At 38.8% G+C, this 27,971-nt stretch overlaps 1 protein-coding gene across 4 annotated transcripts; it reads right to left on the reverse strand.

Annotated features, from left to right (window-relative positions):
• LOC127806021 (protein REDUCED CHLOROPLAST COVERAGE 2) lies at positions 1 to 27,963 on the reverse strand. Of its 4 annotated transcripts, XM_052342970.1 has the most exons (25): positions 27,677 to 27,963; positions 27,521 to 27,549; positions 27,220 to 27,347; positions 26,854 to 26,915; positions 26,630 to 26,722; positions 25,571 to 25,643; positions 24,928 to 25,296; positions 23,568 to 23,632; positions 23,311 to 23,442; positions 23,129 to 23,170; positions 22,526 to 23,050; positions 22,254 to 22,411; positions 21,525 to 22,044; positions 21,275 to 21,337; positions 21,092 to 21,193; positions 18,702 to 19,022; positions 18,489 to 18,581; positions 18,307 to 18,408; positions 18,117 to 18,221; positions 16,920 to 17,053; positions 5,293 to 5,476; positions 4,377 to 4,508; positions 4,178 to 4,290; positions 2,790 to 2,871; positions 1 to 2,694 (listed from the first exon to the last, which is right to left on the reverse strand). In XM_052342970.1, exons 3-25 carry the CDS (start codon positions 27,287 to 27,289, stop codon positions 544 to 546), a joined length of 5,691 nt encoding a protein of 1,896 aa, XP_052198930.1. In that variant the 5' UTR covers positions 27,290 to 27,347; positions 27,521 to 27,549; positions 27,677 to 27,963; the 3' UTR covers positions 1 to 543. The 4 variants fall into 4 exon arrangements, with proteins under 4 accessions (XP_052198930.1, XP_052198929.1, XP_052198928.1 ...); XM_052342969.1 differs by having other exon boundaries at positions 27,220 to 27,549; XM_052342968.1 differs by lacking the exon at positions 27,521 to 27,549 and having other exon boundaries at positions 27,615 to 27,963.
• Positions 27,964 to 27,971: the final 8 nt, after the last annotated feature.

Raw genomic sequence — 27,971 nt, forward strand, 5'->3', positions numbered from 1 at the left:
TTCAAATCAACAAAAATCTAAAACCATGGGTATTACATTAATAGTTGGCTACAAGAAATGAATTTGAAACTTTGAAAGTAAACAAGTTCCCGAGTTCCATGCTTAATCATCACTCAAAACAATATTGTCTTAAAAAGTACAAATACCTCGAGGTTGTTCTTGTTAAAAAACTCAAATCAGAGAGAGCACCCTTGCCGTGTAGATATCTTCCCTGCACCAGCCTAGTAAAGACTCTTACTCAACATCTATGCGCTCCTTTCTGTGAGGCAATTATACAAAGAAGAAGTTGCATCACTAGGTTTTGTCACAGTTGTTGAACCATGCCTTGCAAGAGAGTTCTTTAAACTCACTAACTGCTGCACAATTACAAAACTAAAGCACATCAGAAAGTCATAGCTTCATCAGGATTTGTAGCAGTCGGTCCTGCAGGCTTGGCCAGAATAGGGGTTCTCCAACTTGCTAAATGCTTCTTGCAGTCTAAAATGTCGTTTTGGCCTCTCTTAGAAATTATTGAGCTATGAACAGACCACTTCTAATATTAACTCACCTTGTACTCTCAATAACCTCAGCTTCACTGTCACTATAATCTCCCCAGCATTTAGTTGGCTTTTCCTCAACTGCTTCCTTACTAGAATTTTCATGTGCCCCGACCATGAGCACATCTCCAGGTACCACAGCTCTACCTGTAGGCTTTTCATCAATCTCAGGGTGAGATTCTTCATCATCTCTAGATTGAACATCCGGTGTTTTCTGTTCAATTGACTCGTTACAATTTTCCATTTTGGCTGAAGGTTCTTCTGTGTTGTCCTCTGCCACAACTGTACATTGGTTTTCAGCACTAACTTCAACAGTGGAAACTGCTGGAGATTCCACTGGACTACTCGGAGAAATGGGGAATCCATTTTGCACCACCGGAATGCAACCATTTGGTGACAGTGGAATGCCATTTGGGGCTAAAGGGTAACCATTTGGGGACACAGAAATACCATTTGAAGCAGCCAAGTAACCATTTGGAGACACAGGGTAGCCGTTTGGCACCCAAGGCTGCCCAGGTACAAATTCAGCAGCATGCGGATTCATGATTCTTGGAGGGCTGTAGCGGCTTCCATCCCCATTGTGCTCTCCATTGTGGAAAGTAGGCTTGTTACGTGGAACACGATTTCCGGATCTGCTATATCCGCCAGACAGCCGTGGACCATATGGGACCCTTGCTGTAGCTGAATGATGAGGTGATCTACGAACAGGGTTGACAGGAACAATTGGAGGAATATTCACCGGTGGTGGAAGAATTCCTCCATGATCTGTATAGCCAACCATTGGAACTGAGCCAAACACTGGTATTGTGGATGGATTAAAAGGAGGTGCAGCTGCAGATAGCTTTTTGCTGGTCTCTCTTCCTGCTTCCACCTCACCATGTTTCTCTGCTTCCGTTGGCAAGGGACTGGAACTTGTGTCTCCTGAATTTTCTGCTTCAATTGGCGAGGGACTAACACTTCCTTTACCATTAGGTAGATCGGGCAAACTTTCCCCAACGTTTGTTATGTTTTCTTTCTTAATGGAGCCATCTTTTTCTAGCAAGAAAGTTGCATTTTCATTTAAAACTTCAGAAGCTGCTGTGCATCCGTCGACCACTGTTTCCAACTCTTTGCTTCCGGAAGCAGTGGAGTTTGAATCATTAGAACTAGAATCCTCAAGTCCAGAAACAGAAACACATTCAGACTCTGTTTCTTTGCCTCTAACTGCCCCACTCTTTACCGCTGCAACTTTGTCTTCTTGTACTCCATCTTCCGCTGCTGCACTGTTTAATTCCTCTGTAGGTTGTGCTGATAAAGCATCATGAACTTTTGTTTCTTGTTCTTCATCAGGAAGATTTTTCTTTTCCTCGTCAGAAACCAAAAGTTTTTCCTCATCAATGGGTTTCTGAACTTTTTCTTCCTCCTGAGTTGCTTCTAGCACAACCATTTCTGTGCTATCCTGAGGACTAGATTCTATGTCAGAATTTTCCTTTGGTGACTGTTCAGCCACTGCCTTCACAATAGAACCAGGAGGAGCCAAAGCAACTTCTTTGTACGAGAAAAGTTTGCCTGCCATCTGAACACTGATTGAACTCGCCACTGGAGCAGACTTGGCAACTTGATCAGTTGGAGCTGGACTAGTAGGGGCTGACTTTATGTTTGTAGATTTTTCTGTACCAGTAGAATTATTTAATTTTGGACTGAAGCTTGCACTTTTAACAAACTTCTTCTGAACAGGAGATGCAGACCCCGCTGAAGTAGCAGGCTCGTTTGACAGCATCTTTGGAGATGTGAAATTACCAGTCTTGCTACGATATCTTGCTGACTGAGAAACATTGGTAAAGTTCGTATTCAGTTTCGCCAAGCTGGGCCTCCTTGACCCAGAAGACTTGCGACCTGCAGTTGAGCGACCTTTCGGAAAAGCTTCTTGCCATCCTTCGTCAGATGTTTCATCCTGTGCTATGTCATCATTTTGGTTCAATAACTTCATATCTCCTCGAATGAGACTAGGCTTCTTATCACTAGATTCTGCAAACTGAGATTCAGATTTGTTCTCTTCTCCAGATTTGTTTTCTTTGTCACTAGAACTCTCCAAAGCAAGATGGCTAGGTGATAATATTTCATCCTTCTGATATTCATCTGTGAAAGATTCCCAGTTTTGTCCCAGTTTGCCTTTAACCTGTAGGATTAAAGTAGAAATTTGATCTTTTCAGAAAACTGGCAGGAGAGAAGATAAAAGAGAAAAATCTGGAGAATAGCCAGGAATTGTGTGACCTTTGCACGAGCTTGCTTTTTTTGAGCATCTCTTGCTTTCATATCAGCATCTGGAGTTATATAATCCAATAGGTCCGATACACTGATCCAAGAAGGGAAAGGAATTTATTAGAGTTACTGGGATGTAAAATAAAGCATCATCAATTGTCCAACTACCGCTGCTGTGTGGCAAATGAGTATCAATATGAGGCAATTAACAAGAACAGTCTCCTTTGTTATTTGTGTATTCACGGTTCTTCTGGAAATTACTCAGTGCAGAGTACAGAGCACCACACATTCCAGAACTCCAGACAGAGGGAATAACTACAGTATTGAAAGCGCGACAGAACAGCAAAAATAAAGCTCACAAATATGTTCATGAATAAACTAACAAAAACCAACCAACTACTCATAATTAATAAGAAAATTTGACACAATGATCTACATATTAAGCTATTTGTATACAAGAATGTCTATCATGGGGTGTGCAAATTCCAGAATCATAGCAGCGAAGCAATATGTGAAACCCATTATTTATGGTTGATAAATAGGGGCAGCAACCAGGGGCTTTCTTTGGGGTCCTTCAGTGAGCCCAACCCCAATGAGAACACCATCATCAAAATTCATCCTATATCCATAACAAGAAGGGCATGTGCTGGGTCCCATCGGGTTAAAACAACAATCACAAACCTTTATCCCATTAGGTGAGGTCAGCTACATGAATGCCAGATCTCCAACCATTTCCAATGTCAGGTCCCATGGATTTTTACTAATATTAAACTGTATGACTAACCAAATAATCAGTTATCAAAAAAATGTAAAAAAACATGTTCAGAAACTAACAAAAACTTTTCATATAGCAAATGTAAAGTGAAACACGATGCTAGGCAAGATGAAATAAAGGGTGAGATAGGGTGAGATTATAGTATATAGGAGGAAATCAGTCTCATGATCTCATTTTAGTAAGGGTCCAATGTGGGACTACTGCAATGCATCAACCCGTTTACTTTTTAGATAGGAAGAAATGATATTCCTTCATTTCAGATTCAATGTGGAAGAACTTCGTCCCATATGGTTAAACAACTGTGATGTTGTTATATATAACCACCTCACCACTGCAGAAAAGTATGTTTAAAAAAAAAGAAAGAAAAAACTTTTATTTGATTTAACTGACAACTTGGGTAGACCCCTCCATGGGAGGATCCCACCCTGAATGCTCACTGGGTTTAACTAAGTCATCACAAAAACACCCATGCCATGATTTGAACAATATCTAATTAGAGAATTTGAACTACAGTACCTATGAACATCTATCCAGAGTGTTTGCACAAGCATTTGAATGAGTTAGCATAATTCTTTCCCTCAGGTCAAATAGTCCAGAAAAGGGAAAGCAGAAGAGGAAGCCAAACCTTAAATGGCCTTTGCTGGAGATTGAAGCATCTGGCTTTGGAGTACCATTTCGGGCAGCCTCTTGCTGCTCCAAAGCCTTGGATTCGAAGTATTCAAGCCATGCAGCTGCATCCTACAGAAGCTCCAAATAAAACTCAGGATAAGGATTACCATGTAAAATTGTGAAGGCCACTTACTAGATGTAAAACAATATGTTACCTGTGTACGTAGATCATCTGAGCCAAGTTTTGCCTGTAGAATCTGTAATGTTGTTTGTTCATGCTGAACGCTCAAGGAGTAGGCCTCCATTAAAGATAAAGCAATTGCGATTGCATGATAGCTGGCAGCAGTCTGAACAAGCAGATTTTGGCGTTAAACATGATAAGAAGTTGAAATCTGAAGTCCAACTCATTGCACAAATATATATATATATATATATATAATAATAGTAAAAAGGAACATTCTTTCTCAGAAAAGCATATGCATCCAACAATGATTGATTTAGGTGATATCTTCTCTGCCAAAAAGATATGCCTGTGGATTACAACTGACAGGTTAATATGTAACCAAAACCGATGAACCAAGTGATCCAGACATATTTGGACTCGGCCTCCAGCCTAAGCAATTACTGTTCCCAAGTGTTTCACATTTTCTAAAGCTGGTCTCAGGATGTTACAATTTTCCAGAAGAAAACGTCCAGCAGATTGGGTGGTCTTGGATCCAGCAGACCCATACATCTTGCCAACTTAGATACAACATATTTTTGTCCTTTTCTTGCTCTAGGAATCCAGTACCTCAAAAACAGTCTATAAGACAGTGAATATACTCATAATCAATGTAAATAAAAAAAAGAAAACAAACATAATTAGGTCTTCAATTTAATGGTCAGGACAAATGTCCTTTTGTCTTCTGCAAGCAAAATAATGTTTTTTAGCAATCTGCCAGGTTCCAACGAGGGTTTGAAACATTCTCTTGGAAATACAATCTCGACCATAAAATGAGATAGAAGAAATCCTAACGTGAAAGCCAAAAAAATCTCTGCAGTGTTTTTCATTTCCAATACATTTGCATTATTGAAGCTGCAAATCATAGTCAATTTTAATGCATTATCAATATTGGATAAGTGGGTGCTTACTTGAATGTGATCAGCTCCAAGTAGCCTTTGGTTACACTTGAGAGCCTCATGAAGATATCTGAGGGCAACATGTACATTTCCCAAACCTTCTTCCATCATTGCTACATTAATGTAGGTGGCAGCAGTATTTGGATGAGATGGTCCACATGTTAGGTGTAAAAGATACAATGCACGATTTACATACCTAGAATGGAAAAATAGCAAATTTGAGCAACACATTATTCATGGGATGAGCATCAGCTCAATGCTTGAGTATAGAACATTTATTGTTAGTATTGACACACAAACAACAATGAGACTTTGAAGAAATGTGCAAAAAGTATTTAAGACATTTTCTGGTATTAATTGTTGGAGTTGAAAATTGTGCTATCACCCTAATAAATATATATAACAAGTTGTCAGTTTCGCAGCTAAGAAGTGAGGGTCTATTTTGCAAAAATAAATGTGCCTGCTGCATATTCGTCTGATATCCATTCTAGATGTTAACTATCAGATATGGCCATTTTATATATCCAATAAAGGGAGGTAGAAAATTACTTCAAACAACTAGAACTTTTCCAAGATATTTAGTATGACATCCGTTGCAATAGTTTCAGAATGAGCAAAGTCATCATATGCAGTACCATACATTACACACACATGAATAAACTAAAGGATGCAGAAACAGGAAAAGGGGAGATTATAATTAGCTATCATCATGTCTTAAGAATGTAGAGTTAGATGAAGGCAGCCTCCAAAAACATAGTTATAGCCAACTGCTACACCAGTGTTGATTTTGTAGAGCCTCTTCCTTGATCATATTTACATTGTACCATTCTCCATTGCATCTAATTTTATTTATCATCATTAATAGAGGAGATTTTTTTTTTTTTTGTAAACATATAAATTACAGAAAGAAAGTACAATGAAGGAATTTTTATCAGAGGTCAATAGAAGATCAAAAAGACATCCAATGAGATTATCATCTGATAGATTTTGAATGGAGCAGAAAGATCAAACCCAATTCAGCGGATCGGGTTAAGTGTCTCACCCAAACCAATGTAAAGATGGTGAATATTATCTTGGAGAGGAGAGCAACAAAACTTATATATTCTTGTAGGCAGATGAAAATGTTTGGAGCAAGACTGGAACATGTCCAATGTTTGTCCAAACTAGGTACTTTAATATACAAAAAGGGTTGAGGTGTAAGTATCTGCTTACATAAAGGTATGAATAGTTATTTGGAAAGTAATTCAATGCAAAACAGCAAAGATAAAATTGATATCAAATAAATAAAATTTATCAACCACATGTTTATACGATTGTAAATATGCATAATGTTTCAACACAAATAAAATTTTAAAAATTATCATTAACAATGGCAATTATGATATTAGTGGTGAAACAAAATCAAGCTATTCTTAAAATTCAGGAAATCCTTCAAGCAAATATGGAATATTTCTTTCTTTTATTCTCTACAAAAAGATCAAGAACAAGGTTTAATAGAGGTCAACAAGAATTAGATAATTACTAGCAAATGGTCTAAATGGAGCACCTTTTAGAGATGTATTTCAGAGGAGAATGGGGAAGAAGGATAGATTTGGTAGACTACATACTTTCTTTTTCTCAAACCGTGCTATTATTTGAATCCTACATTTTAAGGACCTGTTAGACGATAACTCTCGGAATTCGTGAGAATTCCAGAGAATTAAGGGAGAACTTGATAGAATTCAGAGAAAGAGAGAATTGAGGGAGAATTCAGAGTGAATTTCAATTCAAATTTCAGCATGCCTCATTACAAGTAACCCGGTCCTCTATATGGAGGATCATGCGTCCACAACTCCTGCCAAAAGGGAAGCTTATTTACACTTGTACCCCCTTTTACAAGTAACTACCCAACTCCCTAACTGTTACACATGAGGACCATGCCACTTGCACGATATATTCCCCCTCTAGGTGCTTATACCGTGACAAGACCATTCCCCCAACCATATATTTAATAACATTTTAAAAAAAGAAAGAAAGATGCCGCCAACCAATGAGCAAAGAGGTAATGCAAATGAGAAGGTAACAAGAGAGAAATCTAAAACTGCTACATACATAGGGAATGATGGAGGACATTGGCAACAGCATCTAAATTTCATCTAACCCTAGGCATGATGTCTACGGAACCCTAGGTGTGATGCCTAGAAGATATCTCTCTTCCTCCCTCTCTCTCTCTCTCATGCACAGATTCTTTTTTTCATAACCCTACTCTCAGACCTGTTTTCAGCCCCCCAAATTTCATCTTTTCAGCCATATTTTTCCTCTAAATTGACTACCAACCCGTTACATATCAAAACCCTAGCCTTTTCAAGAATTTTTCTTAGCGTTCTAACCCTAAATAAGCCTCCAATCAGTTGTTCTACATCAGAGAAACTACTACAGCTCCCAAAGCTCTAAAGATGGAGAGTGACGCAGCGTGTAGCGCGAGTGTGAAGAAAACACACCAAAATAAACCCTTGAAAGAGCAAACTTCAATGGCCGAATCTTGACTTTCAAGAAGACGCAAAAACAAGACTGTTTTGCTAAAAAAACCCAAATAGGCTGCTGAAATTTGATTGATTAAAACTTGATTACAAACTCTAGATTCTAGACATATTTATAGTATTTGGCTAATCCAAATCCATCTAATATTTGTAAACAAAATCCAACTAAAATCCTAATAGAAATAAATCCTAATCCAACATGAAATAGAATCCTAAATCAAGTAGAAACATAAAGTAGAATCCTAAATCAAGTAGAATTCCAAAATTTAAGAAGTATTAAAATAACATTATGGCCCTACTATTTTGGTGATATTGTTCCGGTTTGGTTGGGTCAGCCTTGGGCCGAGTCTTGATTGGTGACCGCATCATTCACCTTCACTTGAGAAAAAATTCGACCTCGAATTTTGATCCTATTTGGACAAATCCACATCCGATAAGTACGAAGAGAGATTAGCCACTTTGAATGTTTAGAAATACCTATATGATTAGGCAAATCCACAACATAAGCATTGTCATTGGTCTTCTTTGGAATCTTGTAAGGACCATACTTCTTTGGCTTGAACTTGTTCTGCTTTCCTGCTAAAATCCGTTCCTTCTTCAAGAATACCATGACTTCATCTCCAACCTCAAATACCTTGGGCTTCCTATGCTTGTTGTCATGTACCGTGGGAGTATAAGGGTGATTTTGTAATAAAATGTAAGTGAGGGACGAGTTAGGCAAGAGTTACTTAGCTGCTGAGAGAGTAGTACAAAGTTTGTTGCTGCTATTCAAACTTGTACATTCCCTATAGCTGTAATCTGTTACAGCTTGTGAGAGAGAATCCCATCTATATAAGGATTCTCTCCCTTCCGTTAATGGCATTGAGAAATATTATCACTATTCCATTGAATTCTCTCTCTCTACTTCCTTACTCCTCCCTTATTCTTTCTGTTTTCTCCCTTCCACTCTCTAAATTCCTAAGTCAGTCCCTCGGGACCTGACATTCTGGTATCAGAGCATCCTTCTTGGGCGTCAAGCAACCACCATGGCAGACGGGACAAGAATGAAGCAGATGGAAACGCAGCTACAACAGACGACGACAGCCATAGCGGAGGTACAGAACCGAGTGGCATCGCTGGAACTATCGATTGGAGCGGGAGTCGATTCCAGAATCGACCAGGCAATGGAACGTTGGAGGATAGAGAGTCGTGAGCAGAACACTCTCTTTCGGGAGCAAATGATGGAACAAATGCAAATGATCGTGCGAATGTTCACTCAACAGCAGCCATTGAGGCTATCTCCTGAATTTCCTCCGCGAGACCGGACGGAGCCCATATTTCCAGGAGTAGGGGTAGAACCTCGACCAGGAGGAGCGTCGGAGTTCGAGTAGGATACGGACACAATGGGAGAAAATGTAAGGGAACGAAGACCGGGAGTAACGGCCCATCGACACCATCCGAACTATCCCACACTGAAGCTTGAGATTCCTTTATTTGAAGGAGAGAATCCGAGGTGGTGGTCGAGAAGGTGCGAACCAGTATTCTCCCTATATCAAATTCCAGAGCAGCAGAAAGTCACCATGGCTTCAGCTTACCTGAATGATACGAGAGATGCTTGGTATCAAGGGTGGCTCGCGGTCAAGGAAGGGAGCCCTTGGAGTGTGTTCGTAGAAGATTTGTGTGTAAGGTTCGGAGATAAGTGCATGCGGGACATTATTGAAGAGTTTAACAAACTCAAACAAGAAGGAACGATACGGGTATATCAGCAAAAATTCGAGGAGCTTAGATCGCTGATGATGATACATAATCCTCAGCTTTCCGAGGAGTATTACGTCTCGAGCTTCATCAGTGGTCTAGGGGATGAAGTTAGACCCATGGTGAAAATGATGCAACCGCACTCGGTGAAACAGGCAGCCGAGAGTGCAAGGTTACAGGAGATGATCGTTGATGCCATGACCAAGAAACAAAGGAATTCGGCGAAAGGGGTGATCACGGGAGGTTGGCAAGCTGGAAATAGGTTGCCACCCAGAGAAGGTGGGTTCCAAGGAAGAGGTGTATTGGCTCTACCGGCCAATAACTCTGCTTCCGCCCAAGGAGGAAGTCTAATGGAGCAGAGGCACGTAGCTTGCCTATGCTACAAATGTGGAGACAAATATTTCGTAGGCCACAAGTGCAAGAGGCAATTACTGTTGTTGGAAGGGGAAGACGAGGACAAGGAGGAAGAAGAAGAACTTTCGGAAAATGAGAAGGAGGACCAAGGAGAGATTTCGCTGCATGCTTTGAAGGGGATTAACCATAGTAAGGTTATCAAGGTTGAAGGAAAGGTCAACAGCAATCCGATTATGGTCCTCATCGATAGTGGGAGTACTCACAGCTTCTTGGATGAAGCTGTGGCAAGAAAATTGGGATGTAAGGTCAGTCCTTCACTGCCATTGTCAGTCACAGTAGCGAACGGCAGCAAGGTGTTGAGTCAGTCCGCCTATAGGGATTTCCATTGGGAGATGAATGGAGATAAATTTTCAACTGATTTGAGGTTGCTCAAGCTAGGAGGCTGTGATGTAGTGCTGGGGGTGGATTGGATGAAGGGAGTTAGTCCAATCAGTTTCGATTTCAACAAAATGGAAGTGACTTTCGAGAAAGATGGCAGCAAGAAGATTCTAACGAGCAAACCAGAGGTGGGAGTATGCAAAATTATCTCGGGTAAGAGGTTACAAAGGATACTCAAGAGCAAGTTATCATAGGTGGCTCATCTATTTTCTATCCATACCATGGGTGTTACCCTCGGGGAGGAAGGAGAGGAACTTCAGCGGGCGCGCACACTGAGCAGCACCACCCATAGTCCATGGCAGGTACATGAACTTGACTCCCTTAACATACTACTAATTGATTATAAGGACCTCTTTTCTGAACCAAGTTCCTTACCTCCCGAGTGACCCTATGACCATGCCATTAATCTGACGCCAAATACTGAACCAGTAAACCTAAGAGCATATCGTTACCCACCCAGACAAAAGACTGAGATAGAAAAACTCATAACAAATATGCTAAAGAAGTCCATTATCCAAACCAGCCATAGCCCATTTGCATCACTTGTATTGCTTGTTAAAAAAAAGGATGGGTCATGGAGGTTTTGTGTTGACTACCGTCAACTTAATGCTATGACCATCAAGAACAAGTTTCCCATCCCAATTGTGGAAGATCTCCTTGATGAACTAACCAATGCTTCAGTTTTTACCAAGTTAGATCTCCGATCAGGCTATCACCAAATTAGAATGCAGCCTACAGACATTCCTAAGACAGCTTTTACCACTCATCAAGGGCATTATGAATTCCTTGTAATGCCCTTTGGCCTAACTAATGCTCCCGCAACTTTTCAAGCGTTAATGAACAAAATTTTCGAACCATATTTGCGCAAATTCATCCTAGTATTCTTTGATGACATTCTAATTTACAGTCCCTCCTTTGCACAACACCTAACCCACCTGAAAATCACTTTTGAAGTCCTTAGAATCAATAAGCTATATGTTAAGGAGTCAAAGTGTACTTTTGCCAAGCAACAGGTTGAGTATCTTGGGCATATTATTTCCGGTTCAGGGGTAAGCACAGATCCAAGTAAGGTCACTGCCATGGTAAATTGGCCTCGGCCTCAAAATGTGAAGGGGTTGAGAGGATTCCTAGGGTTAACCGGATACTATCGCCGGTTCGTTAAAGGTTATGGTATAATCAGTCGGCCTCTCACTAACCTACTGAAGAAAGATGGATTCAAGTGGGATGATACGGCTGAGGAGGCTTTCTGCAAACTTAAGCAGGCTATGGGTGAAGTACCCACTCTAGGATTACTTGATTTTAACAAACCATTCATTTTAGAAACTGACGCCAGCAACAATGGGGTTGGAGCAGTCCTGGTTCAGGACAGCAGACCCATAGCCTTCCTCAGTCAAGCCCTTGCTCCAAGACATCTCGGATTGAGCATATATGAGAAAGAACTGTTGGCAGTGCTAATGGCGGTGGAAAGATGGCGACATTATCTTGAGGGAGGAAGCTTTGTAATCAAGACTGACCATGAGAGCCTCAAATTCTTGTTACAACAAAAGCTGCATACTCAACTACAACGCAAAGGGATGACTAAGCTCATGGGTTTGAATTATGTAATCCAATATAGGAAGGGGAAAGAAAATCTTGCAACCGATGCTCTATCCAGATGTCTTGAAGAGGGAAGTACAGCAGCCATTTCAACCATTGTTCCAGAATGGTGCCAAGAAATCGCTGCTAGTTATCTCTCAAGTGATAAAACCCGAGAACTTTTACAGCAGCTGGCCGTGGATCCTTTATCTAAACCAGGCTACACTTTGAGTAATGGGATGATTAGACACCAAGGGAAGTTGGTGATTGGGGAAGAGGAAGCTCTAAAAAAGAGAATTATAGAGGCACTCCACGCCTCTCCTCTAGGGGGACACTCGGGTATTGTGAACACCTATCATCGAGTTAAGCAACTCTTTCGGTGGCCAGGACTCAAGAAGGATGTTATGGAGTTTGTGATTAGGTGTGACACTTGTAGGCGGTGCAAACCAGAAAATGTAGCGCCACCTGGATTACTTCAACCCCTAAATATTCCTGGGGGGCCATGGGAAGATATTTCAATGGATTTTATAGAAGGATTGCCAAAATCAGAAGGCCGAGACTGCATCATGGTAGTTGTGGATCGTTTTACCAAATATGGGCACTTTATGGGACTGATTCATCCATATACTGCCCAGGAGGTTGCCAAAATATTCCTAGACCAAGTACTGAAACTGCATGGAACACCCAAAGCCATAGTTTCTGATCGAGATAAAATCTTTACTAGCCGGCTGTGGAAGGAATTGATGGGGTTGCTGGGAGTAAAACTAAAGATGTCTAGTGCATACCACCCAGAATCTGATGGACAAACCGAAAGGGTTAATCAGTGTTTAGAAATATATCTCCGGTGTGTTTGTTTCCTTCAACCCAAGACCTGGCACAAATGGCTTCCACTGGCCCAATGGTGGTATAATTCCAGCCACCATTCAGCCATCAAACGGTCCCCATTTGAAGCCCTTTATGGTTACAAACCCCCACTTCTACCAGCATTGGCTGATCACTCAACAGTGGCATCCCTAGACGTATACTTACAGCAACGGCAGCAAGCTTTGCAGGAGATTAAGGAAGAGTTGGCTACTTCTCAAAATCGGATGAAACAATTTGCTGACAAAAGGAGGAGTGAAAGAGAATTCCAGGTTGGTGATGTTGTGTATCTTAAGCTGAAACCAAGACACCTACGGTCACTACTTCCCAATCCCAGCTCTAAATTGCATCCAAAGTTCTATGGACCTTTTCTAGTGATTGCAAGAATAGGATCGGTAGCTTACCGTTTGCAATTACCAGAGGGATCCAATATACACCCAGTTTTTCATGTCTCCCTTCTCAAGAAAGCAGTAGAGGCACAACCAGCAAGCTCTATCCTACCAAACCTTCCCCACATTGAAGCTCCTCTCCGGGAACCTATAGCTATACTGGATAAAAGAGTAATTTACAGACAAGGTGCGCCAATTACTCAAGTCCTCATCAAATGGACTGATCATCACTTCGAAGATAACACGTGGGAGTATCTGCCGGACATTCTGAACCAGTTTCCGCGAGTGGCCAGCCTTCTCCATATTTCTTGTGGACAAGAAATGTTTTGATGAGCGGGGTAAATGTCATGTACCGTGGGAGTATAAGGGTGATTTTGTAATAAAATGTAAGTGAGGGACGAGTTAGGCAAGAGTTAGTTAGCTGCTGAGGGAGTAGTACAAAGTTTGTTGCTGCTATTCAAACTTGTACATTCCTTATAGCTGTAATCTGTTACAGCTTGTGAGAGAGAATCCCAGCTATATAAGGATTCTCTCCCTTCCGTTAATGGCATTGAGAAATATTATCACTATTCCATTGAATTCTCTCTCTCTACTTCCTTACTCCTCCCTTATTCTTTCTGTTTTCTCCCTTCCACTCTCTAAATTCCTAAGTCAGTCCCTCAGGACCTGACACTTGTCAGCTGTCGCCTTGTACTTCTTATTTGTGCAACTTTTGTTTAACATCTTCTTGAAATGCTTGAACTTTTCTGCTAAGGGAACATAAGCAAAGACATTCCTTCCCCTCTTAGCCCTATCTTCGTTGGCATGGGTCCAACCATCACCATGTTTGTTGCCCTCCGCCTCCATTGTATTATTACTGTTAGATTGAGGACGTTGAACCTTCCATCTTGAGCGCTTCTCTAATCTGGTAGATCTTATCATAGGTCCTTCTGCTCTCATCATCTTTCTTGATTTTAACTCCTCAACAGTTTCTGAATTCATCCATAAATTTCTCTTGCCTGGAGAAGCATTCTTTTGCAACTATTTCGAATAGAGGCTTATTCCATAACTACCAACAGTCTCTCCATCACTTAAAATATTGATGCTTGTATCATCCTTTGGTCCAAGCACTTGATCAACTATAGTGGTAGCTGCTACAACATTCTTAGTTTCAGAATCTAATTTCAAATTAATATCGAAAGCAGTTGCGCTACCTGAGTTAACTTGCTTGGGGGATCCAACACCCCTATTCACAAAGAGACCCATGTGATCATCTTGCTTTTGCAATCGCGAAGGTGAATATGTTCCTATTGCCTTCGATTCAACCATGCCAGAGCTTGAATAAACTGTAGAAGGATTTGCTATCATGACCTCCATCTCCTTTACAGTCACAAGTCGATCAGAAGAAACGCACCATCCTTGGGTTGCGAAGCAATGCTTGAGCCATCGGGATTGAAAAATACCCCAGTATGAGTTAATAATCTTGGAGTTTCTATCATGTTAGCAGCATAAATTAGACCTGAGTTTGCAAACGTTGAGGTTGCTAGGACAACATAATCTTTGAAATCAAGCTCCAAACTCATCGAAAAGCCATTCTTTAGTTTATACTCATTGTTTCCCCAATGGTTGTGTTGCTGCGCATTCCTCCTAACCCTTTTACCACTAGGGTTGACTATCATACGACCAAGATTATCCTCATCGTCACTATCATCCATCATTGGTCTTCTAGGATTAATGAGGACATGATTAATGGCTGGTCTTCCCGGTTTGACATAGCCGGCTTGATTCATGCCATTAGTCCGGTTCCGATTATCCTTAACTTGTTGTAAAACGCCCAATTGGTTGCGGATTCGCTCCAATTGCTGCTCCATTGTACGAGTTATTTCCCGTTGTTCTTCGATTGCTCTCCAAACCACGGGCAGCCCCCGATCACCGTCACAAGACTAGTTGCTACCGTTACCTTCAAGATTAGCCATCTGATTGGTTGATGAACTGCTCTGATACCACCTGACGCAGCGTGTAGCGCGAGTGTGAAGAAAACACACCAAAATAAACCCTTGAAATAGCAAACTTCAACGGCCGAAACTTGGCTTTCAAGAAGACGCAAAAACAATACTGTTTTGCTAAGAAAACCCAAATAGGTTGCTAAAATTTGATTGATTAAAACTTGATTACAAACTCTATATTCTAGACATATTTATAGTATTTGGCTAATCCAAATCCATCTAATATTTGTAAACAAAATCCAACTAAAATCCTAATAGAAATAAATTCTAATCCAACATGAAGTAGAATCCTAAATCAAGTAGAAACATGAAGTAGAATCCTAAATCAAGTAGAATTCTAAAATTTAAGAAGTATTAAAATAACATTATGGCCCTACTATTTTGGTGATACTATTTCGGTTTGGTTGGGTCAGCCTTGGGCCGAGTCTTAATTGGTGACCGCATCAGAGAGTAATAGTCATGCGTACTTATACAGAAGCCCTCGACAAAACACACACAGTAGCTAGAGGAAAACTTTGGGAAGACATTTTTCTCTCTCCCAAGGCCACAAGTGTGGACAATTCATTTTGAAAGTTGTACCCGTGTCTAACATGTATTGTATATGGATACCTATCAAACACTTAGGGATACATGTTGGACATGCCAAATAACGTATTCTATTTTTATTAGTATTTTTATTTGTGTACATGTCTAGGACAGATGGAAAACACACATATTCATGTATTGAACACAATATAGACATATCTAAGGAGATGAAGGGAATTTTAATAGAGTCAAACTCTACAAGCACAATAAGTTCTTGGCTAAAGACTAATAAAAACAATTAAGCCTAATCTACAACTCCAAGAAGAATTGCTACTTTCTCCTTTTTCTTGTATACTGAATAATGTTTTTGTTGTCGTTATTATAGATTTAATATTATCTTTAGGTTTTTTATCCTAATTGTTCTCCACACCATTATAAAACTATGACATTTACACCGGACTAGTGGAACTTTTGAATATTGTCAATGCTTTCTAGTTATTATGTTCATGAACTCTACTAATTATATATATATTATATATTATTTTGTTGTATCCCTACTGTATCCAGATCCTTACTCTTCTACATCACTGTATACCATGTGCTTGCCAGTACCTGTGCCCATTCACACACCTATATCAGTGCTTCTTAGCACATCCCCTTACTCTCTTTTTATGGAGCCATACAATCAGAAGCATTAGCTACTTCAGATAACAGCAAAGTCACTCGCAGGTAGATTGAACTAACAGAGACCAGAAGTTTTAAGAGTCAAACCATACTGAACCATGAGAATTAAAATCCTGCTAACTAGAATTACAGCTACAACAATGTTGATAACACTAAATGAAAAGGCAACTGTAGGGGAGGGCAGCTAGATATTCGTCCAAGTGAGAGGACCTTGAAGAACAATTTACTGCCTTTAGCGAAAGATAGGGATCCTCTAGTTCAGTGAACAAATGGAGTTTCAACCAATTAAAAATCATTTTGCTATTTTATCTACCAATAGAAAAGTAGACCCTTTGCTTCCCTCATTTTCCTGATAAAATTTAATCTTAAATTTTAGGAATTCAAGTAGTTCATCAGTTAATTCTATAATAAGGTTATACTGCATATGTGTTTTTTGCCAGGGAGGCAAAATAACACTCAATAGACAGGCATTCAATCAGAAAATTACACAAATTGACACACGATAAAGAACACAAGTTTTAATTCTCTTGTCAATATAAAAAAAATCATTAATATCAAGAATTCTTGGGACATACTTCAATGCCAGTTCTGTGTGCTGGAGCCGGTAGTAAAAAACAGCTAGGTCTCCATAACTCTTCATTGTATCAGGATGATCTAACCCAAGTTCTCTCTCATTGATATCCAAAGCTTTTTGCTGATAGATGGTAGCCTAGTTAAAGTAAATGAGGTCAGTATAATCAATTACAAGTCAATCTTCATCGCAAGATGACAACTGTGTACAATATTCACAATAGTAATTATCAAGTTCAAGTCGAAATGAAATTCCGGTAACTTGGCATTCAAAATTTGAAATTTTTGTTTCCTGTACTCTCCTTTTAGTCCTCCATTTCTTATCGTATGCCATCAAATGTTGCCTTGGTGATGGAAGCACAGAACAGTAGAAGAACAGGGAAGACAAGTAGAAGAAAAAAGAGAAAAAGAAGCATGGGGGGAGAAACCAGTCAATGTTTTCTATATAAATCTTTTAATCTCCTACATATATGTACAACAGTATAAAAAACCAATTAGAAAAAAAACAATACAATTCTAACACATCTAATCTAAGCTCCTAAATTGACTTCCTCCCATTCACTAGGAGTTCCTTGCAAAAATGTTGCCTACTTGATATGATAGGTTATGCAATATAGGTAAGTTTTTACAGCCTTAAAGCTCTGGAGCTGGATGAGAGGACATTGTGTTCTTGGAGTTATATGAGGGATGCAATGCATAAACTACAAATACCAGCACCTAACTACACTTTCAGAATCATACTGAACCACAGTGAGGAATTTCTTCAGTCTATTCTATATGCTGGTTAAACATTGCGGTTCCTTGTAGGCATGGGTACCACCCATTGGTCATGGGTTTCACTAAATCACATAGTGGACGGCATGGGTACAGCATGATATGATGTGACAACTGATGAGACAGCAATACAAACATATTTGATTATTTGCCACCCTTTTCTTTCCATTGACCTCATAGTCTTGGTTTGATTGAATTTTGTGAAACAGTGAAGATATACTCACAGAAAGGTCAAACCTGATTAAGTTTTCTATAGACTTGGGCTGCTTGAGGCCACTTTGGCTCATATCAAGGGCACTCTTTACAAATTTGAGGCAGCATACAAAAAATTCATATTTTAAGCACTTCAGTTTATTTAGATCAAATCATACAAATATCAGGGATATACCACCCCTGCAGGGGCATGAAAGATATAAAGTAAGACAAACCTGATTAAAATCCCCAGTATGGTAGAGCACTACAGCCAAAAGACTGTATGCTCCTGCCGTCATTCGATGATATGGCCCACAAACTGACACGAGTTTCGAGAGTGCCTTCAAAATTTAACATATAATATTGGTCCAGATAAATTTGAATTTATAAGACAACTGCCATATTACTAGAGAGAGTATATGATACCTTAGTGCCATAATTAACAGCATCCTCCAACTTGCCTTTGTCCAGTGAAGTCTTGGATGACTCCAACAGTGTACGGCCATCTGCAGATGAACATGCAACATGCTGTAGCAAAAATTAAAATTTGTTAACACTTACTGAAAATTGTACAAAAATTCAACACGTAATCCTAATATGCATTTTACCTTGTATACAGGAACCATGCTTATAATATCTGATTTCTTGAAAGGAGTCACAGAGTCCATATCATAATCTTTGGGGATAAGCTCAAGCCCAACCTGAAGATAGATAATTCCTTTTCAAGTTTCTCAACATAAAGCAAATTCGAAAAGTAAGATCGATCTCCAATTCCCCTAACCCTCTCCCCAACACCCCAAATGGGAAATAGTAATTCATACCTTATGGCATAGTCCACGAAGAATTGCAAACTTTCTCAGATCCAGTTGGCTTTCAGTTTTCCAGTGCCACCCAAACCTCTTCAGAAGGAATATTTCCACCCACTTCCATTTCAAGTTATCATCATTAATAATGTCTGCATCAGGAGTTTCAGTTGATGGATTTCCAAGCAATATATTTAAACATGACGCTATTGATCCAGCCAAGTCAGCAACATTATTGACTGCTGCTATAACAGCTCTTAATATGTGTTTGTATGCTCGGACAACCATCTCATGTAGGCAAAGAGACTGTACATGAGGAAGCTTGTCTGCAAGTTCAACCTGCCATTATGAGAAGGGAACCATCAAAATAAGTTTTAAATTGCAAAGCTACCTAGTTTAGTAATTAGAGATCTTATTTGTGACTAGGTGTGTTAAAAGAATGAGCAAAAACCGACTATAAAACCAAAACAATAAAGAAAACCCATTCCCATGTTAAATTCTTGAATGGCCAACTCATCTAAAACTTTAGGCATTAGAAAGAAGGGAACTTAATCATTTACACTTCAGAATAGCCCTTCACAAATGGCTATGCAAATATTAAGGTTAATAAGTAGGCATGAGATTGAATATAGGACCTTTATCTACTTTTATATCATATTGAATTGTTAATCATTGTCATTATCTAAGTTTAAGTTGCTACAAAGAGGAATCATTTCTCTCTTCAACATCCTGATGGAACAGAAAATCCAGCTCTAGATATGTTAAATATGAGAAGGATGAATCCCAGAATCACAATAGCATGAACCCACAAATTGTGAGCGCTTGCAAGAGCCTTGACTAGTGTAATACTTCAATTATTATTTAAATGGCTTAGTAGCATTTGTTTACAAATTCAGAAACCCAAAATTGTTATACTTAAAAGCCTACTTCTTTTTTCATTTTCACCATTGAATAGAATGTGGACAGCCAACCCACCTAGTGGAATTAAGGCTTAATGTGCTGTTTTTTTATTGAATAGAATGTGGAACAGCACGCTGTGTCAACATAGCAAGTTATTAATACACCAAGTTAATTGATCAAAAAAGTATGCACTCTAATAGAATCTTTAGAAACAAGGAAAGACACACAATTTGGCTCCTTTTCCATCTAAAAAATTGAAGAATTCCATAGTAACAACTAAATGTTAATAATAAAGAAAGATTAAACTGTTCCTAGTAGGTGTGGTGGGTCCTTTATGAAAACATGGTTAAACTCTATTTTCTTTTTTTCTTCTCTGACAAGGTTAGGATTAATAAGGCTGAAGATAGAATAGTGCAAACTAAAAAGTTCTTAGATTCCAATAGTACAGATGAAAATGAGAAAATACCAATGATGAACTCTATGTAAAAGGTACCAATCAGGAAATGAAAAATGACTTAATCATGTCCATTTTCTGTTTCCATATATCTTTTCTTTTCCTTATATTTTCTAAATGTTTCTAATAACTACCCAATATTGCATTATCAAATATATAAATGACTCTTGTTAGATGTCAATCTTTTTTGACAGAAAATGTAAATAGAATGACTCTCGTTAGATGTTTCTGGTTGGTGTTCATGCAACTTAATGTTTAGAATGTTGGAAATATAGAAATTTAAGTTTTTCACTACTCTTTCATATCAGTGTCCCTCCAATTTTGAAATTTAGCAAAATTTTATTTGGTTTGAACCTAATACATGTTAACAAGTGTATACACTTTTCCTTGATAAAATTAGATTATATGACATTAATTTAAAATTGAATTACTTGCAAATTGCTTAAGTATACCCTTTATTTGAAGAAGTGTAGGGAACCCAAAAATTTATTATTTAAGCATTAAGCTTTTATAATCATTTTATAGGAACTAGTTTCTCTTTCCAAACATTTTTTCTGTGCATTTCCTTTTTTTTCCCCCGGGGGGTGGGGGTGTTTGCCTTATGCATATAAAAAAATAAATGGCGAACTACAATTCATGTAGCCAACCCAAGGGATTAAGGCTTGTTGTGTTCTTATTGTTGTTGGTGTTGTTTTGTTGCCTTATGTATTCAAATTGCTCATAGAACCTTTTTATTCCCAAGCTAACAGAAATAGCACATAAAATAAAATTTTGATCCTTGCAGCAAAGTACCATGACATCACGTATTTAAAGAAACTATTAGTTTTGTCTGTTAAAGATGCATGTCCTCTGCAATTGAAGAAATAACATTCAATTCCGTCAAGCAAAAGTCCACATATAATCCCCCCCCTCCCCTCACGGACACAGATTTTGGTTGTTAAGGAGCCAACAGGACAAAGTTAAAGAAAGTTGCAATAGTCAATAGCAACGATAATTGGAAAAATCAGGAGTCAGGAAAAGATGAGAAAAATACAAAATCAAATTAAGCCATTACCACATGGCCCAAGGAACAAATTTGCAAACCCCTGGTATGCATAAAATCTGTCAATGTCCTTCCATCAACTGGTGAAAGTTCAAGTGAACCAAAATCTGCCACCTAGAAGTCAAACTTGAAGCAATCAGATAGTTTCTAAGGATTCCAAGGACAAATGTAAGTACCTATTCATAATGAACCAACCAGTTTTGGAAGTGCGGTATCAGCGTAGTATTTATGTGCCATCTCAATCAACTCATCAGGTGACTGCAAATTCATAGAAGAAAAAATATGCATCAAGAAGCTAGTGGCTTATCAAGATAGAAAGAAATGCATTTTCTATGAAATATGGATTCCAACAGATTCAACTGCCTAGGTTCATCTGTTGCACAAATGAGCTAGCTACTGGATCAGTAACAACAGGATAGCAATATTTCATTAAAAGCAGGTAAACCTTAAGATGAAGCCCAGTTTCTGATTCCTTAAGGCGCAAATATGCTCCCTCAGGTAGTAGCTTTTTCCACAATATTTCCTTCTCCTCATCTTGTTTCTCCACATCTTTCTGATTAGTGGTTTCTGATCTTTTGTTGACATCAAGGCTTTTTACAGAAACTTCCTTTCCCTGCTCAGTTTTGCTGCTTCGGTCATCTGTTTTCCTCTTAATTTCCTTTAGCAACCCACCATTCTTTCCAAGACCCTTGACAGCTGTCTCAACCTTTGCTTCTTCAGCTTTCTTGGACTCAGTTTTTCCAGAAGCTTGATTCTGCAAGTGTTGAACCCAACAAGCTCCCAGCTCCCATCTTATAAATCTTGTGTGTTTATTGGTTTCTTCCTCCAACTTAACCAAACTGTCACAAAGAACCCTCCTCACTAATGATCTGGCAGAACGTAAATCTTCAAAATCTGCACTCTGCAATTTTTGAGCTGCACTAGATGATTGGGGTGTTGATGACTTGTGCAATAGCATTCTCAAGCTGAAAATTAATCAACACGGTAAAATCACTAGCAAGTCATATTAATTTAAACAATTAACCATGTGACAAGCATAGAAAGTGATTATGCTTGCCAATCACTCAGTATGTGGGGTGGGGGGATGAAATGAAATAAGCATGTGAGGGGTTATCATCACTATTTTGGATCCATAATGACCCATTACTACTAAACCCAAGCTTAGGGCACTGACCTATTCACATTCAATGCATTAGCGCCTCCTTCAGGCTGGTCCTCAATTTCAATGTCTTCTGGCACAGGCTTGCCCTCCCAATTTACCTCAGACACAACTTTCACAACAGCAGTGTAGCCACAGTGTCTAACAACAACCACACCTAAAGTAGAGGTATCCTGAACACCAATATATGAATAAGGTTTTAACATAACCAGCATTGAGCAATTACGGTAACTTGTCATAAGTTAATAATTAAAAATTTTAAAAAAGTATCAAAATAATTTACTCACATGGACAGTCGCACTCTCATCTGCAGTTATCCCTTTAAGTAAGTTTCTCTTAGCAAGCTCTTCTCTTGACATTCCAAGAACCTCACTCCCATCATTTTTACCATCCAACTTTGTACTTGCATCAGGCACATCTTTTGTAACCCTAATGTTTAAATCTCCAATTTGTTCCTCAAACAAAACTGAAGGAGTGAATTCTTTTGTTGAGTCATGGTGATTTTCAACAAGATGTCTTATGACAGCAACAGCTTTAAGGACAGAAACGTCGACAAATAAACTGTGAAGTAGAAAGGCCTTCCTGTCTCGAACCTGTCTTTCTTCAGGTGTCTTACAAGGCATTGTTGCTAGGATTGCGAACTCTTTTGCCCACTGCCTATAATCATGTTTACCATCTCTTCCTTGTCCACCCCCATTTCCCCACCAGTTTTCATCTTCCACAGGGAGTGGGGGAAAAGTCGATGAGTTGTCAGCAACAACTGGTGGGACAACCCATGTGTTTGCTCGAAAACCATAAGGTAGGTTTCCAAACTGAAACAACAAATAACTGCATATTCATTTCTCTTTCACATTATTTTCTTAAGATCAGAAGAATTATTGTAGAAGTACCTTATTGTGCTCAGTGAAAGCTTTCATGAGAGCCTTGTATGCCTGCAAAGATAAAATAATGTAGACAATGAGAGGAAATTTCAAGTTAAAAGTTAAACTAGAAGAAAAACTAACTCCTCCAAGTTAAAGATCCAAAATACAAAATAACTGCAAATGCAATATGACATAACCAGTTCACTCACAGCATCAAAAACCCGGCTTATCTGCTGCAGCAAACCAACCAAAGAGTGACTCAAGAGAATACGTTTTCCAGCAGGATAAAACCCTTTATGGGAAGCAACAATTGTTGTTGGCTTTCCGCTGCAAACCCGGACCTGCATATACATTTGTACACCCGGCCCAACAGAGTTCATATTAGTAAACCATCACCACCATTGGTTGCACAAAATAAACTGGCTTAAAAAGATATTTTAGTAGCAATTAATATGGGGATCCTCACATCAATTTGAAAGAAATCATCTTCTGTCTTATCATCAAGGAATGGGCGAGTAGATTTTCTAATGTCTGCAGAACCAAAAATCAATTTACGAACACCATTAACGAACAAGAAGATGGCAAGTGCAAAGTAAGCTAAATCATTTGCAAGGAATCTACCAGAAAGAATCCAATTTCAATAACTGTAAACAACCAATAAAACTACAGAAAACCCCAAATACACTACAAACATCAAAAAAAATATTATGACTATCACAAGTGATGAACTACACACGAGAGCTGTTGTAACTCTAGAGAGCAATAGTAAATGGGCCCAGAAAAAGGAGTCTAGTCTTTTGAAAGCAAGAAAGACAAAATAAATCTATAGAACAAACGGGCATAAAATAAAACTTCCAAATGGACGTTCAGTGAAAAGCAAGGAACTACACAGGAAGAGCCATGGAAAACAGATCTGACGTCAGTTGATGATTTGAACATGGTAAGGAAATGAGAAGAATCTCAGAATTGTCCACAAGAGAACAAATTCAATATAAAGAAACCTGCATCACACTTGCACTTTATTCAAAACAAAAATGCGTGTATGAACAACATGATACAATAAAAGGAAAGAAAGATCAGCTTTTTAGACTTAATCAACAGAACGCACAAAATATATCATTTTTCTTGACATCTAAATAACAACCTGTTGTGTCCATGACGCTGGAAGTTTCATATCCTGTGATCCTTTTTTTCACTATTTTTTCTTACCAATAAAGTTCCCAGGAAATCAATGTTTAACTTCTGGCATGAATACATCAAATCTTTTAGCACAATAAGTTTTATACACACTTTTAAGCCTCAGCCCTATGAAACAATAAAAGTGTAACAACTGGAAATGAAGATTGCGATAAGGAAAACACTCCTAAGCTGTTTGGTTGCAAATGAATGAAGAGAAAATAGGAAGGAAAAACTAAAAATAGACAATGAGAGTATTTCTCCAATCTACCAATGTTCAAACAACTACTCTGCTCAGTTAAGTTCAACGTTAATGCTACTGAGAAATAAATTCAACTTTTACAAATTCAAAGTTAGCAAAAGTATTATTTTCTTTTCATATTTGCCGGATTCGCCTATCAACAAAACAACATCTTAGACTTTACATGTCTATGTTCTATCATCCGAACAGCATTTTAGGCTCGACATTTCCTCCATTTTCTCATCAACCGGACACATAACTTTGAGTTATCACAATTGGACTGCATAAAATGTAGATTTTACAGTTTACAAACAAGTGTTACTCGTACCAATTGTAAGTGATCTACGTATGCAGGTCTCTGTGTAATTAACCAAATAATGACAAGGAATAGATGAACAAAATAACTGACATTGAATCGGCGGAGTGAGGTGAGAGAAGGAGAAGAACTCGTAGAACTGCCCGAGCCTCGGCGGCGGGCACATAGCCGCCGCGATGTCACCTTTCTCCGCCGCCTCGCCGCCGGCGGAACCATCTTGCCTCGGCGACTTGGCACCTTGAGCGCCTCCCTTGGGCCGCTTCTCTCCATCTCCTTTCGGCTTCGCATTGGCTTCGCAACCGGCGCTTTCCGGACCGGCATCGGCCTCGTTCGGACCGGGATCTTTCGAGCCGGACTCTTTAGGGCTGGCCCGACCGGAGGTTTTGCCGAAAGAAATAGTGCACGCGACGATGTCCAGGAGTCGCCTGACGTGCGCAATCGCACGCTCTTCCGTATAGCCCTCTGTGATGAAATCCAAATATACCCCTTAAGTTTCTTGTATGTAAAGGACGAGAAGATGTTACATTTGGCTAGGGGAAAAGCCGACTGGAGCCGAGTGAAGGTGACATTTTAACCCTGCATCGATGCAGGGGTAAAAATGTCATTTGGGCACTCGGCTGCTTCAGTCGTTAATTCATTTTATCAAATTTATCATTATTTTTATTTAGATTTTGAGAAATAACATAACATCAAATTATAATAAAAGTAGAATTGTGAAACAACCAATCATAGCTACCTTCGACCATGGTGAGGTGGCATGGTTTTAAAGACATGATCTCTATCGAATCCTTCAACATGGGTCCTCGAACCTGTCACAATTTCAAGTGATCAAAACAAAATATGAGTCATTTTGCTCCTTCCATGACCTAGTTCAAATGGCCTACACTATCCAATTTTTGTTTTGAGTCGAGTTCTTTGTCAATGTACCAAATAGAATATTTGGTAAATTTAAATTTAATTGAACTTGTGCTAAATGTATTGTAGATCTAAATTTAATTTGAATATTTTGACTTTATTATTTTTGCACGATCTCCCATCACTCGTGTTCTCGATTTTGACAGAAAAAGTTCACTCGTATTCTCGATTTTGACAGAAAAAGTAAATCACAAGTAAAAATTTTGTCTCACTGCACAAGATAAAAAATCGAATCCATAATTTATTGATGCGAATATCACCTTATCATAGTCCAATCATTTGACCTGTACTTTGTCAACTTAATTTAAATATTTTAATATGATAAATATGTTAAATTAAATTTAAGTGTTTCTCCAAATTGTAGTTACAATTGAAACTTAACAAATTTTTTAAATAGTTTTATTTAATTAAACTCAACTCATCTCACTTAATCTTATCTCAAATGTAAAATTACCATTAAAAATGAGTCAAGTGAATATATAGAATCTTCAAATTCTCTATTTAAATTAATAAATTTGTATTATTCTATATTTATAATTCAAAATTAAAAAACAAAATCTAAGAAAATAATTAATTAATATGGCTAAAATGAAATAAGAGAAGGTCCCAACCAATCCAAATTGACACATTAGTATCCCTCGCGCCACCATTAATGACAATGAGGATTCCTATCCCAAGGGGAACAATGACGCGCTATTTGCTAATTGCTGGCTTAAAAAACAGTTTCTTGAATAAGTGCATTAAACGCATTGTTCCCAATGATCATAATTCCCACGTGACCTTATATAAATTGATATTTTTATAAAAGCTTTATACAAATAATAATAATAAATTAAATATACGAGGTTATTAAATAGGCTACTGGGTACAGAACTTTTACCTCGTGGGACAAGGAGTAATTTGTGAGATGACATGTCTCGACATGAACGGCTAGGAGCTTCCTCACGTCTAAAATCCTGTCCGTTGATATGCCCTGCGATCAATGGAAGTAGGAAGAGAGATAAATGCGCGGAGCACGGGAATAGTAACCTCTTGTTTCTATCCTTGCACTCGCCCACAGCCAAGTACAACCCTGTGGGGGCGCTGGGACCGCGGTGTACTTACCTTAAGTGTCACTTGCGACTCGTCGGGCGTTTCCACCGTAATTTCAATCACCGTAGGCAAAACTGCACCCAATGAATGCATTGTCAATTTCACTGTCTGATTGCGGAGAAAATCGAACAGAAAATCAAACAGAGCAATAGAGTATGAGTAGTTTGGATTTTGTTTATTTGAAAGAAAAGTAGTCTTAATTATCAGTAGCATATATGCTTTGTAATATCAGAGATGGAAAACTGGGTTAATTTTAGGCTGTCTGGCAGCCCAAAAAACAGGAGAGAAAAGGCAAGCAACTAGTAAGGAATGGGAGGTGGGTTAATTTTCCTTGGGTTTTTGGGCGGCCAAACAGGAAGGTAGAAGATAGAAACTGACCTTTCTCCTCCTTCTTCTTCTTCTCTCCTTTGGCTTTGTGGGGCTTTGCCTTGCCTGTCTTGGGAGCCATTTCAGCCTCCAAGCTCTGGGGACCGACTAAATCTTTGCTATTTCAATCCAATCAAATTCTGACGGCAATAACAATGCGATTAATAGTATTTATCGAATCAACTATCCCACTTGACAAATTAAGCAGGCCCAGACCGAAACTCTTCCGGAGCCAGGCAATTAACCAATACAAATAACCTCAAGAAACAACCCAAAAAAGGCTTCTCAAGAACCAATGCTCATTGAGCTGTACCCAGAAAGGAAAATGGAGCAGAAGAAGCGCTGCAATGGAAGATGAGAAAGAAAATGAGTTGTATGCATGGCCCAGCAGGAATTTCAATTACTACCTTTTACATGACAGAGAGAGGCATTAATTTCTATATATATGTATATATATATATATATATACACGGATGTATTGTCGGCGTGAAGAGATATAAATGAAGAGAAGATGAATATTGTTTCTTCTTCTTCTTCTTCTTCTTCTTCTTCTTCTTCTTCTCCTTGCCTTTTCTTGGCGGCTTCAACTACCCAGAGAGCTTGTAGGGCTGATGTTATTAAAGGAAGTGAAGTGAGAAAGATGGAGTTTTAGAGAGAAAGAGAAAGAGGGGCGTACAGGTGTTGTCACTGGATATTGAGAAAGCAATTGGATAGGATAAGGTAATCTAAACCTTCCCTTCCCTTCCCTCTTCGTACCCTCCCCA

Source organism: Diospyros lotus, chromosome 7 (genome assembly GCF_014633365.1).
Source record: "Diospyros lotus cultivar Yz01 chromosome 7, ASM1463336v1, whole genome shotgun sequence".
In the NCBI taxonomy this organism is placed as follows: domain Eukaryota; kingdom Viridiplantae; phylum Streptophyta; class Magnoliopsida; order Ericales; family Ebenaceae; genus Diospyros; species Diospyros lotus.

What these genes read in the sequence shown, in the direction of transcription:
- LOC127806021 (XM_052342970.1), bottom strand. Translation starts at nt 27,289, where the DNA reads ATGGCTCCCAAGACAGGCAAGGCAAAGCCCCACAAAGCCAAAGGAGAG. An exon ending in AAACTGGGCTTCATCTTAAG is followed by an intron (nt 21,338 to 21,524) that starts GTTTACCTGCTT and finishes ATGAATTTGCAG; the next exon opens with TCACCTGATGAGTTGATTGA. An exon ending in CACACAGAACTGGCATTGAA is followed by an intron (nt 5,477 to 16,919) that starts GTATGTCCCAAG and finishes TTTCCATTCTAG; the next exon opens with GTATGTAAATCGTGCATTGT.